Source organism: Thermobia domestica, chromosome 1, assembly GCF_964235325.1.
Source record: "Thermobia domestica chromosome 1, izTheDome1.hap1.1, whole genome shotgun sequence".
NCBI lineage: Eukaryota > Metazoa > Arthropoda > Insecta > Zygentoma > Lepismatidae > Thermobia > Thermobia domestica.
In genome coordinates, this window is record NC_137454.1 from 321303387 (window position 1) to 321324032 (window position 20646).

Here is a 20646-nt window from a genome sequence, read left to right on the forward strand (position 1 = left end):
TGAAGACAACATCTAAACCGTCAACTACTGCTGTATCTTTATCAAGGTCCTAAAGTTTACCACTAGGACCTGTGTCAAGATAAATAATACGAAAGTTTATACAGCGTTATCACTGTAACAGTTCATGGTTGGAAATCAGATACAGTGCTTCCTTACTCCTTGCCTGACCTGTACTACTGTCACGTTTACAATTCCCCATCGGAAATAGTTCATGAAGGGTCATTTTAACATTGAGGATGTTTATTCACAACGTAGTTTCAATATGGAATCGGAGCTTCAAAGCTGATTTGAGAACATCGCTGAAAACGCTATATCACTACCCAAGGTCGATTTTTAAAATACAACCTAGAATAATAATAATAATAATAATAATAATAATAATAATAATAATAATAATAATAATAATAATAATAATAATAATAATAATAATAATAATAATAAAAGTTGTACAATTATCATACTTCTTGTATCAAAATTAAATTTACGACAAGCATCGAACCATATTTTCTTGATCATAACTAGAAAAAGTAACTTACATGTGTTTCTGAAAGTGATTCCTGTTTCCGAAATTTAAATAGCACCACATGACTGCTAGCACCTGCTATACATAGCTTTCTACTTTCCGGACACAAAGAAATAAGTTGAATTGCGAAAGGGTCATCATCTGAACCATCTACACTTCTAGACTTCGGTTTTTCAAACACTTTGGCTGTCTTTAGTTTATACAGCACCTGCAGAGTACCTGCTGATGCATCCCAAAATTTTATGCTACCATCAGCATGTCTGCAAAGAAAAGGACATGTAAGTTACATTTTAAGTAATAATTTCACTGAGCTTAAACACTTAAAATATTTGTATGAAAAGAAACTTTTTCCAATTAATCGATCCTAATCACTTCATAATTGTGATTCATAATCTAGACAGTACTAGGAGCATTTTTGATACAGCCTGGTTTAATATTCTCATGTAATTACCTATTTATAATTATTAATTATCTATAAATTATTTCGTACATTATTACACTTACTTAAACCATGTACAGAGATGTTATTTGTTTCGAAAAAGTTGTTAAAAATATTATCTGAACAATCTTTATAAAATATGAGGTGACGAGATAATGCCTAAATAAACCTGGTATTATAATTATTTAAAAACAACATATTGGAAATTTGCAGTTTTAATGTTTCTTATGATAAAGAGCATTTCGAACAAAAATAAAACAACGAGCCATAGATCTTTTCAAAATATTTTTTTAAATGAAAATTTAACAAAATTTACTGAAAAATTTAAAGTAAGAAATGTCTACTCCGATAGATTACCTACACCAGCATCTAATTGGAATGTTGAATATGTATGTCGGTCATGTAACATTTTACAGAAAATACCTCTTTTGTTGTTGTGAATAAAAAAAATATAAAAAATTGAAATTCGTATATTTTGTGGTATTACATTCTTACAAATAAGCCATGTTAACCTTTGGAACGCCAAGCTCGAGCTACAATGACCCAGACACTTATTTATTATTATTATAACAAATATACAGATGATTGTCTCATCCTTACAGTAATGAATTGTATTTGCCTGCCCTTGGCTGTAGAAACGCCTTTTTTAAAATAAAACCATTACAGCCAATATGTTCGTACGACCAAAACTTAATTCTATCGGCAAACTATACTCTTTCTGAAATTTTCCAAGAATATCGATTGTTCTATATAGATTACTAATGAAATATTCACTTCTGAAATATTCACTATCGTAAGAACCGCTCACGAGAAAACTTCGATTTTAGATTTTTACCGTCCAGTAAATCACCCTTGCTTCTGGATGTAGAAAGAAAATATAAACCCAGGACCTGGAGAATTAAAACTAAACTCCTAGAGCCTACCAGCCGGGTTATGACACTCATGCTTTTGGATTATGAATGGCCAGCATATCAACTTCCCTCGCGGTTAATGCTAGCTTTCTAAATCGGAGTTCGTTACTTCTTTATTTAAAGTATCTCCAAAATTGTCCTCACGATGTTGGGTGGACCCTTCAATGTTAACACCATCTGATGAGTACGAAAGATCATCCACTTTTCCTCTGACCAAACCCGGCACTACTAAGACTTCGCTGACCTTACGAAAGCGGCACTTCAGTGCAGCTAGTGCGTTGACATCTGGAGAAATTACAAAGTTTAAATTTGGTTTCGATATAGTGTATATATAAAGTATATATATGGTTCACGAAATGTAAATTTGTTGACATCTAGAACAAGATTATATTCCTTTCTTACGACTAGAAGACTTCAACTCTATCATCACTCGAAAGAGAATATAGCGTGTAAATTAAGCGTGAGTGTATGCTAGCTATAAAAAAAACTAGATAGAGGTACTCTATATCCTTCCTTACGTATATATACTCACTCTTTCACTTATATAATCTGAATGTAAAAATATTCTAAATGTTAAATTAGACGACATAGTAAGGAGTGAAATAAAAATATGGAATACAATATATCCTAATAAATTTTAAATTTGGGTGAAATGTACAAACAATTCAAAGAGTGATAAAAGTATGGGAAAATGTCCCGTTAAATTCTTTAAATACATCGGCTCCTAATTGTTGGAAATGAGTTCATACACAATATACAAATAATTTCAGATGATAAAAAATCTGGGAACATACCGACGAAATTATAATAAAACATACAGATGTATAAGGCGCACACCAAAAGTACGTGCCATTTTGTTCTAATTTCCAAGAAGGAAATATAATGAACTAACCCGTGTCTATTTCCCAACTACCTTTCCCTCTTTATTGATACACAGTTGTTATCGCTTCATCCATTTTGTGTAGCATGTGGCATAGTTATCTCTAGGGATATGTTGCAGATACTGGAAAATAACACTTCCAGTGATGATCTAATGGTAAAATGGCATCCATGAAGCGAATCCTTGAGGTCTGGGAATAACCAGAAGTCTCTCGAGACTAAATCTGGTGAGTTGAATGATGTGGCAATGCATTGTCCATGTGAAGGATGAAATTGCCATTTGTGGTCGTTTCTCAGTCAATTTTGCCAAAAATTCTGTACCCAAAAGTTAACGAAAATACTCGCCCGTAATTGTATGATCTTTCGGAACAAAGTGGGACAATATCACTCCCAGGGAATCCCAGACAATAGCGTACCCCACATTTTTTTTTTTAATTTGTATGTTTCCACAGCACCGACTGTTTTTTTGTTTCTGGATTGAATAATAGAATCTGTGATTCATCTATTGTCACAACACTTTCCAAGAAACTGCGTCTCTCTCTTCTGAAGTGTGTCAAATTTGCAACACTTTTGCTCTTTTTGATCGTTATCAAGATTTCGTGGAACACAGCGAAAAGAAACTTTCCTTAGGTCCAGTTCGTTTATAATTATTCGTTCTACTGTTCCCATTGTTAATCCTAGTGTATCACAAATCTCCTGCATGGTGACACCCTATCTTTCATGTTAAATTTCTCAACATGGACAATGTCAGCGTCAGTTGATACTGGCTTTAGACGTCCAAACCTCTGCTCATCTTTCACACTCGTTCGACCTGCTTTAAACACACGGACCCACTTTCTAGCAGTGTATTCCGCAAAAGCACTATCACAACACACACACCCTCCAATTGGCGATGAATATCGGCTGCATAACGTTCAGCTGCGATGAGGAATTTCAGAATTACTCGCTGCTCTTCAACCGAAAATTTCATGTCCCCGGGCAGTATCAAAAACACGTTTCACTTGTTCAGGTACTGTGACTCAGCTGATGCCACCTAATGAACAAAACCTGCACTGCTTACAGACGAAGGATAGACGTCTTCGACGCTGTATTTGATTTCTTCAAAATTACAACAAATCTGGACTTTAGAACAAATGGCACATATTTTTGGTGAACACTTTATATGTAAAATCACGAGAAATGTATAACACAAATGTCCATTTTGTATGGGGCTTGCGCTCTCTCAGGCTCGAGAATCCTACCCTCAATGCAGCTCGTGCTCCTTCGGACAAGGGCTCGCTATCCTCCATTGGGCAAAGACTAAAAATTTCGTTAAATGAACAGTGTTTATAATTTTGTGTGTAGAAAAAAATGGTAGTTTATGATACAATTTGAAAGTTTTTATTAATTTATTTAAGCCTATATTAATACTTGTACCCGTGTCTATGTGGAGAATACCATCCAATGTCCTAATAACGTTGTTTCTTTCTGTGTTCAAAGAGGGGGTACCTTGCGCGTACGTAATTTGATACAAAAGTTTCTCTTACAACCTGTAAAAAGGTTTTATGCCAGATTTCACTATCCTTAATATTATGTACAATATTTTCTAAATGTTTAAAAAGATAAAACATGAAAATTTTAATATTTCTAGAACCTTGTATGCGCTCTTTAACCCTGGTTTTCAAATTATTTTTCAACATCTCAATATATGTCTGATCATACTAGCATGTAATTCGACATATTCTTGATGAAATCTTACCTACAAAATTATTACTGTAATCTATCAATGCCTTTTCAACGATTATTGGTGGTTCTAAAACAGTATTCAGTTGTACTTCTGAAAGATATATTTTAACCTTCGAAAGGTTTTGGAAATTGCGAAAGACCAATCCATGATCCATTCTAGAGCGTCACGGATGTTGTTAGCTTTGTGCTAGCTATTAATCTGCGTTTCTTGATTAATGTGAAGTGTCCTTGCCATACTCATAAGCCTCACCTACATCGTGTATATATTCTATTTCCGCTTTCAGATCATCTTCTAAAGCTGTTAATCTGTAAGTTCTAATAAATCCGGTAGACTTTAGGCACAAACTTCTTAAATTCTTCCCATAAACGACAATATCCGGATGACCAAAAACTGATTTTTTTTCTTCTACTACGAATTTCAGTTTTCAGTTTACGCTATTTATTTATTTATTTATTTATTTATTTTTAAGCCATGACTTGCTGCAATACGAAAATGCTCTCATCTATGAATCTGTTATTTCTGTACCTCACAACGGAAATAGGTGAGTTCGCCACGAAAGTGAGTCGAATTAATTCGTGCAATTGATAGAACTAAGTGAGCTGTATAACATATTCCAAAACAAAAACTCATGTTCAAGAAGATAGCGCTGAACATATACCGCAAATCTCGAAAACTGAAGAAATTTGCACCACTGCATAATGAAGTACTTCAAGTTGTTGCAAGTCACAATAAATTTCATTGCTACTCGCCTGGCGGTTAATGAAATAAATGCACTTTTAAAATTTATATAGACTATGTTTAGATACAAGTTATTGTTTAATTATTAACATATGTTCATATAAGGATAAAAAAGGGAACACGAGGTAAATGAGTCTGATATTTCGGAGAAAATATTCAATATCAACTAGATGGTGCATATTGCGAGTAATACTAGAAATACTACTAGATGGCGCTGCGACACAAAATATTTTTGATATCGGTTGTTGAATCTCGTGTTAGAAACAGACTCTTTTTCCATTCCCAATTGGAATTGTGTCAGACATATTACTAAATCATAAGTATAATGTATTTCATTTGACAATGCAATACTTGTAGAATATATAGGTATAGATAGTCCTAACAAATTATGTTGAATGGTGCAAAAATTACAATTAAATGAAATAATCTTGTTAATGTACTCTATATCAAAAAAGGAAGCAAAATGGATATTAGCTCTGAAATGATACTTACCCAGTTAAAATTATTTCATTATAGCTACATGAGGTAGGGTTCCACTCTCCTCCACTAATAGGCCACTCTCTTTCACTAAACCCTGTCCTCTTTTGTGTCCTTGATCCCACGGAGTAAAAGGCTGGGATGAGATCCGACGGGCAGTCAGCAAAATATGTGCAACAAGTAACAGGTGATTCGTGAAGGTCCATGGGGTAAGGGTTTTCAAAACAAGGGTAGCCTGGGGTTAGAAGATCTATCACAACCAGGTCATTGTGCAAGAGAACGACTATGGCATATGGGTCCTGGAAGTCTGTAATTAAAATGAATTTCTATTAGAAACAGATTCAACGCTGATTCAAAACGAAACACATCACATATTACATCCAATCTGCGAATCATAGCAAGCTCTTGTAAATATAATTTCAATTTATTTATTTATTATGCATTTTGTAAACACCACGTTAAAAAAAAGAAGAAAAGGAACAAGTTATGCCCCATATAGTATGTAAGCTATAACGAATTTAAGTGAAAGAGAATGGATAAACTGGTGTAACGATAAAGTAATAAACCCGAGAAAATACTGGAGATAAACCAAAAACATTAAAATTATTGAAGCGCTCAGTAACAAAAGAACTTAATTGACAAGAACGTAGCCTCCGTTTACCGGATATATGAAATTGAATCTCTATTTTAAAACAGGATCTGAAGTGCCTAGGACCGAAACAGAGATTACACATACAAGCACGTGTGCTAGCCAACGAAATATTTGGGAACCAGTCCAGTTGAAGTGTCCAGAAAGGCAGCGGCAATGAACTGCTTAGACTGACTGTAAGTATACCAGAAAATGGCGAATAAAGAAATGAATGGGTAGCAAATTAAGGTGAACCCCTAGTAAGAGAGAACACACTACCTAATAGTGCGTAGTGCCTCGAAATGACATACAATTCTTGGATCATTTTAATGGGATATTATATCCCTCTTTATGACAAACTTGCTCCAATTCTTGAAATATGGATGTTGGAGGGAAATGATACCACACTACTCTGGTTTCCAAAATGAACCACAATAACCGAACCATGTTCAAATTGTGAAATTCAAATGAAAGTATGCTACTTTCTGTTGATACTCTTCAAACCACGCTTGGAAACATTAAGGTGTGTGACTTAGAGACATACTATTTTGGAAGATTCCATTAGTTATGGAAAACAACCTTTGTACTATTGAATGGACATGGTCTCTTAAAATTGACTCATAGATCTTGTCATTCACGTGCAGTAAAGAATAGGACTTGTAGAATATAAAGACATGACTAATCACTCCATATCAGAACCGCACCATGCTTGACAGTAGAAGGAAGCAAGTGTGGACTGTAGGCTTCTGACGATGTTTATCACACGTGTATTCATCCAACGAAGATGAATAAAGTAAAGATGGATACACGGAATTTCCGCAGCACTGCCTTCGTGGAAACGAGGGTCCCCTATGTGCCAAACTAGATCTGGGATCACGTATATGCCATTGTCCTCTCTCTTGGTGTGAAAATCACTTTAACGCCTTCTGTCCCTATGAATTTTTTTTTTTTTTTTTTTTTTTTTGTCTACTATTATGTTTCGCGGGGGAAGCTTTCATCTTTCACATGTACGTCTGCATGTCTGACTAAGTACATAGCGACATCTGCAGGGTATGTGGTGCGACTATTGTCATAGTTGAGCCAACTAGGCGGGCGCGCACAATCTGCCCTCTCTGAAAATCTGTAAAATCAGACATAACACACGAACACAATACCAAGGCACTTACGGATGAATTGATAACAGATAATGGTTGTTGAGGATCCACACCAAAACTATATATAGTTTACAGTTCACAAAAGTGACGTAAAATAACTACATAAGCCAGGGGTGTTTTCCGTGGTTTTTCACAATTATGCCCACCTCCAGTTTTTCCGATATAATATTACTTAACAACATATATTCCAACGAATTCGTTACAATATTTTCGACTCCTTAGACTATTGTACACTCATTAGCATATGTATATGGACTCTTAACTGCGATAATGCTATCAGATCCTACCCATCGTATATGCCGGTGTTAAGCGCCTGTACAGATACAATCAACTTACATCTAATAATTTTATCAGCTGAAGACAGTTGGTAGACTGGAACAACACTGAAATAGTTTTTACTGCAGAATTGAGGATGCACGAAAAAATTCTCCATTTTAGGATGTATCTCTGTTGTTTGTAGCGTGTTGTCCAATGAGTACCACATATCAATGACATAATGACATAACATAATGTATTATTTCACTATACACTAAGTGTGAGAAGAAAGAAAAAATTATCGTACTTGAGTTAGAAAATGGCTGAAATAAACTGAAAATATCAAATCTGGAATAACTGACGGAAATAAGTTCAGGGTTCCCACAAAAAAGTGAAGATCGATTTCCCTGACATAAATTCTTGAATATAAATGGAAACATATGAGGTAATTTCTATCATATACTTTTTTAACGGCCTCCTCCATCCCCATACCCGTCCAACATACTCATTTAATTACCATTTACCTATTTGTTATGTTTAATATGAGTAATTGTTATTTACACAAAATTTATCATGTTAAGTATATAATAATATGTGTATAATACAGTACCACATACCTTGACAATGCACATTAGACTTTTTATTGCTTGAGAAAGCAATATAACATGAATATACTGCCAACTTTCCCTGAGACTTATTATTATATCCTAAAAAGGAATGAACTCTTTTAAGTTTCATGTTCCACGATTATGCCGGCTAGGCTAAAGGAGACGGTGATGATGAGAAATGAATGAAATGGTGAAATGAAGAAAGTGGTAGGAAAAGGGAAACCCCGAGAAAACCCCACACACACAGTGTTTGTCCACCACAAAGTTCACCTGGCGCAAGCTGGGATCGTACCAAGGACCCCATGAACCAGAGGTGAACGCTCTACCATTGAGCCACCGTGGCCTACTATCAGTCCTACCCACATTTACATTTTTTAAACAGAATTTTGTTTTGCTTTCAGTTCTTGAATTTGTTCTACGAGAGCGTCTTGTTCTTGTTTGTAACATAATTCCATTTGTTTCTTCTTTGCTTCCAATTTCTTAACTTCAGCACTTAGTTTTCTTTTCTCACCTTTGATTTTTATTTTCCTCTCCATTTTTGATTCCTTTCTGTTTAAGGTATTCACCATAACGTCTCCGAGATGAACAAATTAAGAGATGCATTCCTCGATCAACAGGAACAGATTCTACATAGTACATAACTGCATTATGCACCCGCCTCTATGCTATCAGAGAATCTTCAATTTGGTTTTCTACAATAAGTGTCTCATTGACTAAGAACCCGCCCTCCACTGAGATATTGCCGATGAAATTAAAAATTTTCGCAACATTCCACAAATCAGAATATTCTTGTTTCTTGGACATTACCTTTGCAAAGAAGTCACTTAACCTGAAGCTGCCCACCTTCTTTTCATATTCCTGAAGTCCTGACACCCCTGAATATCAGTACAGAAAGACATAAATTGACACTTTGCTTTCTCAGCTACAGAACCAGATATTCTGTTATGCTCATGCAGAGTTTGTAGGATGTGTTGTGGATGCATTGTTCTTTTGTAGCCTGGGGTCCAAAGCTGACAGTGCACGTACCAGTTTGCACTTCAAAGGGCTCCTTTCCACAGTCTTCTTGATTGTCCCAGCAAAAAGTTTCGACAGTCAAGCCTGAAAGTTAGTTTATCTTTGTCTGATGTTTTCAGTTCCTTCAGTAGTTTTTCTGTCTTAAAACCGATGTCCACGAAGATGTCAAGTCATACTTCGATTTCTGCTTTTACATGATCAATTATCCGCCTCTCTGTCTCACACACAAATACACAACCACATACAGTATCTCACTCCTTCAGCACGAAATAGCAACAGTGCATCACTGTCATCATGGGAATGCTTTATCATTGTGGTTCTCTTTACATGTCAATCTGTGCAACTGATAGAAAGGAAACAATGTTAGATTGAAAACAGAATGTTACACTTGCACATTTACGTTCCCTGACTTTCCATGACATTTTATGCAAAATGCATGATTTCCCTGACATGTTTTCATTTCCCTGACATTCTCTGATTTTCCAGAATGTGGGAACCCTAAAGTTTGTAGTATTCATTTTGAGACACTCTATATACATTGGAGGCGCCCATTGACAATGCGTGCCTATATCCAGGGCCGTACTGCAACCCAGGGACCCCCCGGGATATACTTTCTAGGGAGCCCATGCATATGTATGTACTGCCCCCTCCCCCAACATTTACGTACTACGTACTGGAAGTACGCACAACTCAAAGCAAATGTATAGTATTGTACTTATTTCGCACAAGCCAGGACCATGGACCCACAAAGGACTTATTTCACACTGAACCACATAATCCTTAGGAAAACCCATACATAAGTTGGTCATTCTAAAGTAAGGTGTGAATTTAATTTTACTTTAAGCATTTTTGGGGGAACGGAAAGAAAACTGACTTAAATTTGCATATGTACATGGTCCCTTATGGTGTCCTTAACATATCTTTCAAAATACCGTAAGACGGGGTTACTTTGACCAGATTTAAGGAATTTTAAAGAAAATCGCATGTAACTTACAAACGTAATGATTTAGAACACTGTAGTTTAAACATACAGTATAATAGCTACAGTAGACATATTAGGAACACATTCTTGAAAGAGTATTAAACATTTAATATGACCATAGTTATTGAAATATAAACTTTGGTACAAAGCTACTCCACAGATAAGGATATTTTGCACAACATACAAAAAAAGTATGTTCAACATATGAACATGATATTTCTGTGCAATGTTTTTCCTTCAGTATTTATACATTTAACTTCCTACACAAAACTGTATTCAGCCTACAAATATTGATATTAGAATGATGGTACCGGTAACATTACTTAGTACGAATTATCAATATTCGTAAAGAAAATTATGTATTTTCTGGTACCGGCACAGGAATCACATTCTGATAGTTTAGCATATGCCCCACAAAAATGCCAACTCAGGAACAGAAAAAAAATCCTCGTGAACTGATTTGCCTTGGTTGGCCCTTATGTCCAAGAATATCGTCGCAAACGTAATCAGTGGAATATTTACAGGGTTTGGGGCTTTCAGGTGGAAGCTCATCCAAATTGCAAGATTTTTTTTCTCAAATACCTGTTAGTCATTCCTATGTGTATAAGCTTCAAGCTCACCCCCCCCCCCCAAAAAAAAGTCTAGTGATTTCTTAAAAAAAAACTACTGAGTGAAGCCCCTTTCAAATTATTTTCCTGGATCCGCCACTGTTCGTAATTTATTTTCCAACAAGAAATCCATTCCGGCATCTACCTAAATAGGAAATTTATCTAAAATTAGAAAGCACGAGATACCGATACCTATCCAAGGGGTTATAATTTCCTATCTAAGGGGTTACTTTGGACAGATGCAAAGTAACCCTGATTAGAGGCTGAAACCGCTTTCTCTCAATTTTATTTTTTTATGACTTCAAAACGTTTCACACTTCGATTTCAACTATTGCTTCAAAGTTCCATTACACACAGTAGTATTCTGCGACACTGACTTACCTTTGACGGAAATTCTTGTACGAGATATCTTTCAAATTTTGTCGGCCTTTACAATGACTGCTTTCCATATCTATACAACAACAAGCCCTCCGCGTAATTAGAACTTTTGTTAACCACCAAAATTATAGCCAAAATACAGTTAGATATTCTATCTTACGGTGACAATTGAAACTTTCTCTTTACAGTTCATGGTTTTACCGACCGAGGACTGTGCTACTCTTTTCATATTTTGTGTAAAGTTACCCCTGATATACAAAGTAATCCCGTCTTAAGGTACATCATTTAAAAAGCTACTTTACCTGTAACATAGTGATTGCTTCTGAATTTCCTCTAAAGATATAAATATTTCCTCTTTTTCAGAAAAAAGAACTTGAGTTGAGTTCTCATTTTCTGCTCCAGGACGCCGTGACCAAGAGAGGCCCAAAAATTATAAAAATTACTGAAAATGTTTTCACCATAAAAGTTTTAAAACACGACATGAATCTCTCCTATATAATCCATGGACCCTTGAAACATGTTGAGAGAGGGTCCATGATAAAAGGTTTTGATGGGCCCCTTGTATTTTCCCGCTACATAGCCCCTAATGGCCATAATCCGATCCTGTACATCTTCTATATGTAAAACAACGGTGCTGTAAAATGTAAATTATTATTTTAAGTTATGGCATAATTTGAGACTTCAATTTAGCTGAATAGTTTAGTGTTAGCAAAATTATAAAGCAGAGTGGGAAATCAGGAAACTTTCAAGAATTGAATTACGAAAAATGTGAAAGGCTGCTTTCGCAACATCATGGGCTAGCAATGCTAATCTGGAATTAGCTAACTGTTTGCCGGTACTCGACGTGTTATCGTCTTTTGCTCCGTTACTCCCATATGCGAAGAATGCTTTTTTTGTACATATACCGCTACTTACGATACTAGGCGGAGGGCCCACTAAAAGAATTCACCGTCTAGGGCCCACCGGGAAATTTCCCGATTTCCCGCCTGGTCAGTACGGCCCTGCCTATATCTTTCAAATATTAATATCTCATTTTCCACACTTTTGTTTATACTACGTAACATCTACTACAAATTGTCTTTCTGTGAGTCCATTTTAAGAATTATAATTAGATATATCATTTGCAATGTGTCTCAAATCCTAATCCAACTGTCACCAATTTTTGCGATTTAGACATGAGTACCTCTGACACACAGTAGCAAAGTTCTCGTGCCAAAATAATAGGTTCACAGTAGATGCTCACTCAAATCCAGGGCGTTCGAAAATTTTTGAGTGATACTGTAGCCAGACTGTAGACGTAACGGTTTGATATCTGAGACGCTGAAACTATATAACTTGTAAGTTTATTACAAACTGATACGTACAACATTATATTGACATCTTTTCCAACACTTAACTGAGAAATAATCTGTAACTACCGTCTTCTTTTTCAACAAGACATCACAGTTGGGTTATAGTGCGAGAACTTTTGGTTTTAAGGAAAAGGCAATACAACGCTGAAATGATTGTATGAAGAGAAGGAAGTATTTATAATATATTTCTATTTTTTGTTTCTCAAATTTATAAAGGTGAGGGAGAGGAAATTCGTGTCACTATAATTTCACAATATAAACTAACGTAATCTCTTACAAAAACAAGGATTAGATCTCTTTACCTCTTGATCTTTGCATAAGAATATGTGGATTTCTTACCGCTTGTCCATGGGGTTTCACACAGTGTGATGAAATCCACTACATTGTGTTCCATTTCCAGCACCGTTGTTGCTTTGCCATGTAAAACAGTAATACTGGGAGTTCGGCCTGCTTTATCATACGCTGATCCACCAGAAAATATCACATATGGTTCCCTATGGATAGGAAACAAAATCATCATTAACAAATACAATTTTAAAATTTTACAAATTTAATGAATGTAAGTGCAAGGATATTACAGATACGGTTCCTATTCATTTAATTATTTATAAATATATACGTAGGAGGTGGGTGAGCAAAAACTAATTAACTCATTTCAACATTTATAACTTCATTTAAAAAAAAAGTATTAAATAAATTTTTCCTACATTTTTAATTATTAGACCTAATATAGGTCCATACTGTTATGGAATTTAAATTAATTAAATTTTTGTGATGAATATAACAAATTACTTAACTACATCAGATTACCCTTGTTTCGAAAGTCATTAGTAATAAGAAATAAATTACAGTAATAGGCTTGTAATAACCTAGGTAAGAGTGCAATGCTGTTTTACATACCCTAACCTTGAAGACTTCCATTCCACTTTTTGTATAGCTCTGAGAGGCTCTTGTTTACCATCCTTATTTGGTTTGGCTATAAAACAAAAATATATACATAGTCAAGTTACGTGAAATATAATTCATGTTTGTTTTTGAAATGTAAGTATAGCTAACCCTTACTGAGATGGGAGAGGAAAGTATTTCAAACGGACCATAGTCTAGATATGTTTGTATTCTATTAGTATAATTCTACGTTAACACTGAAGCTTCAGTAATAGTTCTACTGCAATTAACTCATTTTAAATAAGATCTTTATTAAACAGATTAAATTATTTAGCTTCCTGTTTTATCTTCCTAATTATAAACGGGAAAGACGTCAGTCATTCTTTCTGTCACGTTATCCTGGAATGTTATGTAGCCTACCTTAAGAGGTCTGTAATGTTGGTTGCCGAAATACAAGGGACATAATGGGAATTCCTTGATAATAAAACTGCGAACCTCTCAATACATCACGTTCATTTCTAATAGAAGCATTTACAACAATAAATGTCGCTACATGCACTATTACTTTGCCTGCCTGAGGTTAACAGATGTCGCTATCTGTGCTATTGCTTGTCTTCTTTGAATGAAGTTCTTTGAATAATTGCATAAAATATACGGTATCAGGTTTGGGGGGAGGGTTGGTGACCAAATTAAAAAACAGATTAAAAGTAAATAATTAAAGCTTTTAATTAAGCACGATTTTAACTTATATGCTTAATTAAAAATTCTAATCAGACTCTTCTGGGTTTTCCTAACTCACGTCCGGCAAATGGCGGGATACAACCTCACATAATAGTTCCAGGCCGCTTCCTTCCTTGCCTATTCCTTTCTTTCTCTTTCATTTCTCGGGCAGTGTGATCACAGAGGAATGACGGGCTAACATGGCCATAGATACCGAAAGCCCACAAATATAATCGTTAGCTCTGTTTATGAGGTGCCACGATCTCTTTGACTTGCGGGGAAAATCGATAAATTTACAATATTTGTGTGTGGCATCTGCCTTCCCTGCAACTCAATTATCGAAACAAATGGACTTGCCTTGCTCAGACATAACAATCAGTTTGAGGTGATATCACATTTAAGTGTTGTGCTTTTGCTAGTTTGGTAGCGTTGACGCATGATACTGTTTTTTTACTTGATCCTATTGTGTACAAGCCTGTGGTTTTTTCCATATATGTTTGTGAGTGCGCAATTGTTTTGCTTGTATCAACATGGAATTGGAGAATAAGACTCGATTACAGTCAGAGGACACAAAAAACATTATTCACGATGTTATTGGGTCTCCAGAGGAGTTTAGTTGTGTTCAACTGCCTACAATAGAAAGTGTGCTGAAACAATTCCTGTTAGGAAAGGGAAACAAAGAATAATTCCGGTTCTAGAAAAGATCGGCCAGCCTAAGACATTACTTACATAGTTGCTTCTAAAAATTTCAAGTTTGGAAGAAGTCATCTATATCTGAAAAGCTAATTTAAGTCAACAACGAATTATTGCCTTAATTCTTCAATATCACGAAAAAGTTCGTCAGCTCCTAAAATCAGTGAAAAAAATCCAACCCTACATGTGACGCTAAAATAGTACAATTTCACAAATTTGCCAGAGAAACCTTACTTGATATTGCTTGGTATAAATGTGCTGATCCACTGATTCACTGTAAATGTGAAAAAGAAAGACGAATGCCAAAGTTAGAAGTGTCATTTCTTGTTGATCAAAGAACAGAAAGGGAAAAGATTATAGGAGGATTAGACAAAAGTGAATCAAAGCGGCTTATGAAGCGGTATAAAAGAACCAAAAAACGTGGAAATGAACATTTAAAACAAGTTGAACAAACTTTAAACGAAGACCAAGGAAATCTACATCAGGCGAGGTGGGTGACAACTGCTAGTGGAATTTTGCGCTTGCTTTTACATCGGAACGGAAAATCAGCCAAAAGAGCTCACGATTATGGTTTACTACATAATGAATATTTATGCTTCTGTATGGTTTTATATTAAAAGTGAAGCATCGTGCACACGAGGAGCTAAACATTTATGGAAACTTACGTTATTTTCTAGATCTACGGATTCAAATACTAAATCAATCATAGATCCAGTGTTAATACGAAATGCATGGTTTAGTTATCCCGAGAATTTACTTCGGGCAATGATATTGAACACAGATGTGAACATAAGAAGGCTCGGTTGGAGAAGAATTTTGAAAACAAGAACATTATCCTTATCTCTCAGTGTGAGAGTATTCAATGTTCCTGAGTTCAAATTAGACGCAAAAACCTACATTAATATGATAAACTGGTCTGAGTCTGTCTTGACGGAGCCACTACTAACGCAACACCTAAGAAAAGATGAGCTGCAACATAACATAAAAATTACCACAGTTGCAAGTGAATAAGTAACAAGTTTCCCTTGCCACTCAATCAGTAGAGCGCATGATAAAATTAGTGACAGAAGAAGCTAGTTCTGTGTGGAGTGCAGACGCTCACCATGGACTTATTTTGGTAAATTCAAAATCTCGAGAGCGGATACCACAGTTCACAAAGAAATCAGAATGCAAATTAAAAATGAGTACCGGTAACTAAAAGCAAATATTAGACATCATTTAAGAACCTGTAATAAATACAATCTGCAACTACAAAATTAAAGATAAGTCCAGGAGTGGGACGGAGGACGGAACTCGAACTGCAGCCATCTTCATCGTGGTGAGTTCTCGGTTATTTCCAATGTAATAAATTTATTTGGAAATGAGTTGTGTTGCAGGAACTACAATGTTGTGTCTCAGCGAGTTTTCTGCAACTTTTAAAATATTATAAGTTTTCCAAATGTATGAAAACTGGAATACTTTTCATTTTATTGATCTTGAACTCCATTGTGTCTGATACTTGACCCAAAAAAATCCCTAACATGTTTAAATATTTTTGCGAAATTCTTTTACAAATATAACAAGCTAATTGACTTTCCCCCCACAGTTTAGAGGGATGCTGAGAATTCAAAAAAATGAAGTAGAGTCTTGAAATCTTTTTATAGTATATTCAGACTGTCTGGAGAACAGTACTATGGAAATGGAACATAGTGTAAAGTTATAATATTACATTTCGTGTCTTTAAAAAATCTACGATTTGATCTTTTTTTTTAATTTCAAGCCGATGGCGGCACCTCAAAACACTGGAGTATCGATTTTAATTTGTTTCTGTTTTATTAACCACATTTGGCCAAAAATGGCAACTAAGGGTAACAAGATTTCGAAAATAACGTGTTTTCGATACACCCTAATACATATCCTTAGGGGAGGAGTAGGGGTCCGAATTTTTACGAAAAATTGAATATCTTACAAGCCGTTTAACTTACAGCTGAAATTCAGTATATAACTCTTTATTAAAAATAAACAGAACATGTCCTGGCATTTTAAAAAAATTTTCTGAGCGGGGGGGGGGGGGAGCATTTTCTATATATTGGAAATTGGTAGTGGGTTGATTTGTAAAAATAACCGAAAACGATTGATATTAGTTCAGAAACAAATTGAGAAATGAAAACTACAGTTCTTCGCATTTTATACCCCCTGCTTTCTATTATAATAATTGCTGAAGCTGGTGTTTAATATATGGAGCGTTCACAGCATAAGGCAATCAAGCCATAAGTTGTGAGAAAAGTGGTCATAAAATTTGTATTCCAAGCTTAATTACATGGGCATTTTAAAATTAGTACGGCATGCTTAATTATATGGAAAATTAGTTTCTTTTTTACGTTGGTCTACTTTATCTTGATTTGAGACTTTCAAATTTCATCCTATTTTCTACTGAAATGTATCTGTAAGCCAACAAAGAAATATGATAAATTTAAATTAATCTTAATTCGGAAGATGAGAAACACTTTGCCATTGTATATCGTAAAGGTCAGATTCATCGGTATTATAACAGAGCGGTGCTTGAGCAATTGACAGTAGGAATTGAAACTCCGATAAGTGATAATTTCACAGTCTTGTATTATTACAAGTGTAACCTCTTTAGTCAATGGAGGAGGACGTGGATCATGGGTCAGAGTTGATGACGATGGGTTTTGGTGGGTCGGAGTTGGTCACAATGGTTCAGAGTGGTTCATAGTTGGTGGTGGGTCAGAGTGGGTCAATGGGTCATTTGGGTGGTGGGTGATAATAGGTCGTGGATCAAATTTTCATTGATCTACACCATCTGGTTAAAATGGTACTGAAGAGAAGAGGCTCAGTGGTAGAGTGTTCACCTCTGGTGCTTGGGGACCCTGGTTCGATCCCAGATCGCGCCGTGTGGACTTTGTGATGGACAAACACCGTGCTCGTGTGTTTTCTCGGGGTTCTCCCGTTTCCTCCCACTTTCATCATTCCACCATTTCATTCACTTATCATCACCGTCTCCTTTAGCCTAACCGACATAACCGTGGAACGTAAAACTGAAAAATTTCATTTTATTTTCAAAAGAGCCTGAATTATTCTTTTTTCATTAGAACCAAGTGAAAAAAGAAAATGGAGGTCTTGGAAGTAAAACGTAGACAAACTTACCAGTGTTCAGAAAATGCTATTTACAAGGCACTGAGCAGAATGGCTCGGTGGATCAGTGGGCCAGTGTGAGTCACGGTGAATGGTGTTTCGCAGTGGATCATGTCTTTTTGACCCACAATCCACTGACCCACTCACAAATCTTGACCCATTTGACCCACCGACCCACTCTATCTCTGATTTTAACATGTAGTATATCATTTAAAAGACGAAACATACATCTACAAATTTTTTTCTCGATTGCGAAGGCTGGCTTGATACATATGTTAAATGGAGTTTCGCTGGAATATACATTTATACATACATTAAAATATTTAGAGCTGTGTGAGCAACGCTTTTGATGTTGCCCCTGTAAATTCAAAATTCAGGTGACATAGTCGGTCATACCAAAACATGAAATTAAATGCCATTGCGATTGTAATAGTTTGACGAACCCAAACTATGAATTTAACACTAACCTGTCACTTGAGACAGCTTATTTTTCATCCTTTATCGCCCGTCATGACGATGGGGTTTGAATCGATTGAGTTTAACGTCCCGTTCAGCAGTGAGGCTATATGAGACGTAGACTTACTAATTAACGTAGAATCCGAACTACATGAGCTCTCACTAGGGGCCGAACCTGGGTCTTCCACGCCGAAAGCGTTTACGCTATACACAAAGAATCTTTACGATGCGAGTTAAATTTGGACTATATCGCTATCGGAGTTGTAATTATTATCTGCAACAACGAGAACTATGGATTCGACACTAATATCGATCGCTTTTACTTTATATATATATATATATATATATATATATATATATATATATATATATATATATATATATATATATATATATATATATATATATATATATCCCCCTCCAACTTTCAATAGATTACCCAGAAAGTAATACATATAAAAGAGGCGGAGAGAAAGAGACCACATTTATATACAAAAGCATTGCAGATTATTGAACTGAAATCCTTTGGAAAGAAATCCTATTCTGCCTTCTTTCTTAAGTATAAATAAGTCTCTTAGACATGACTCGTGTTCGTAGATTTCCTGTTTACTTGGTTTTGGGGTTCGTGAGTTTTGTGTCTGTACCAAGATTCGAGTTTGTACAATAATTTCTGTTTATACCCGCATAGTCTCTTTACCTTTCAGAAAGCGTAAATTACTTGCTGTAATGAGAAAATTGAGACCTCCGTATGACAAATAGCTGCAAATAAATACACTATATAACCTATTTATTGCTATAATATTATTTTCTTAATTTTTATTTAACATTCATATAGAATACCAACGTGCTGTGAATACCTATATCAGGTGTTATATTTTAAACATAATAAACACTATGTTCTGCAATGATTATATGTTATATATATACACAACTGATGAACTTTAATGTAATTATTTTATATAATTTTTCATGCATTGCGGAAAATAGAATTTCATAAAAAAGCATTGACTCAGATGGGAATCGAACTCACAACCTTACGATTTGAAATCCAACGGCTTACCGCTGAGCTAAAACAAGCACTCTTCGGAAGATGCTTCTCGCGATGTATAGCGGCTCTCTAGATAATTATGACATTCATATCCACTGCAAACGCTGTTTTTGTTCTCGTTTGACTATTATTTTAGCATTCAGAGAGATTTTTGTTCTAAGTCTTAACTTTCAGCCTTCTTTTACATATGGAAAGATTCGTTTACGTATCTAAATGTTCCATTATGTATGGAGAGCTAAATGACAAACAAACATGTGCTGACATTAATACAAAGTTTCGAAATATTGTATCATTAAGTATTTCAATCAATGTTGCTTTTTTTCTACACTTGGTAACACTTGGTAAGTCTTATTATATTTAAAAGAAGAAAACACACATCTGCAAACTTTTTCCCGATTGCAGAGGTTGGCTTGGAGGTTCGAACCTGGTTTACTTTTTTCGAGATATCCGAAGTTGGAGTTAGAAAATTTTTGCCTCGAAACAGCAGTAAAGAATGTGTTCAACCTTTTTGAGACAAGGTGTACATGTGTTTATTTTGTACTGATAACCCATATGTATAATCCATACAAAAAGCCAAAAAAGGGGGAATGAAGTACGAGTTGTTATGTAGTAATAACTGTTGCATTTTTAGCTGTCTGAAATTTTATTTCTTTAAATTATCACACCATTACCTTTAATAAAGATTTTAGGAAGTTGTATCTAGTCTCTAAAGAAGACAGAAAATTGAATCGATTTGTGAAATTACTGCGATAACAAAATTCTTTTTTATTAGTATATTTAAAGCAGCTTACCATGAGCAGACCTGAATTATGAAATTACATTTCACAACAGAGGTAGGTTCGTCATTTGTCGTAGTCACCAAGAAATAGTGGCGCCACTCAACAATTTGCATCTTAATGCCCATGCTAATAGGGGTATTTTATTGTTGCGAATTACTTCTATTGGTTCAAATGGATTCTAATTTTGAATCCTCAAAATACAGTTCAATTACATTCCTTACTTTATACTATTAGTATAATCAAGTGCCCAATTACAAC

General features: G+C 35.2%; 1 protein-coding gene across 1 annotated transcript in view; it reads right to left on the reverse strand.

Annotated features, from left to right (window-relative positions):
* Tomosyn (syntaxin-binding protein tomosyn) overlaps nucleotides 1–20646 on the reverse strand; it is a gene marked incomplete in the record, with an annotated part of 588696 nt that overhangs the window by 148017 nt on the left and 420033 nt on the right. Inside the window, 4 exon segments of the mRNA XM_081728737.1 lie at nucleotides 537–783; nucleotides 5709–6000; nucleotides 13012–13166; nucleotides 13573–13648. Of these exon segments, the coding sequence (XP_081584863.1) occupies nucleotides 537–783; nucleotides 5709–6000; nucleotides 13012–13166; nucleotides 13573–13648 (770 nt within the window).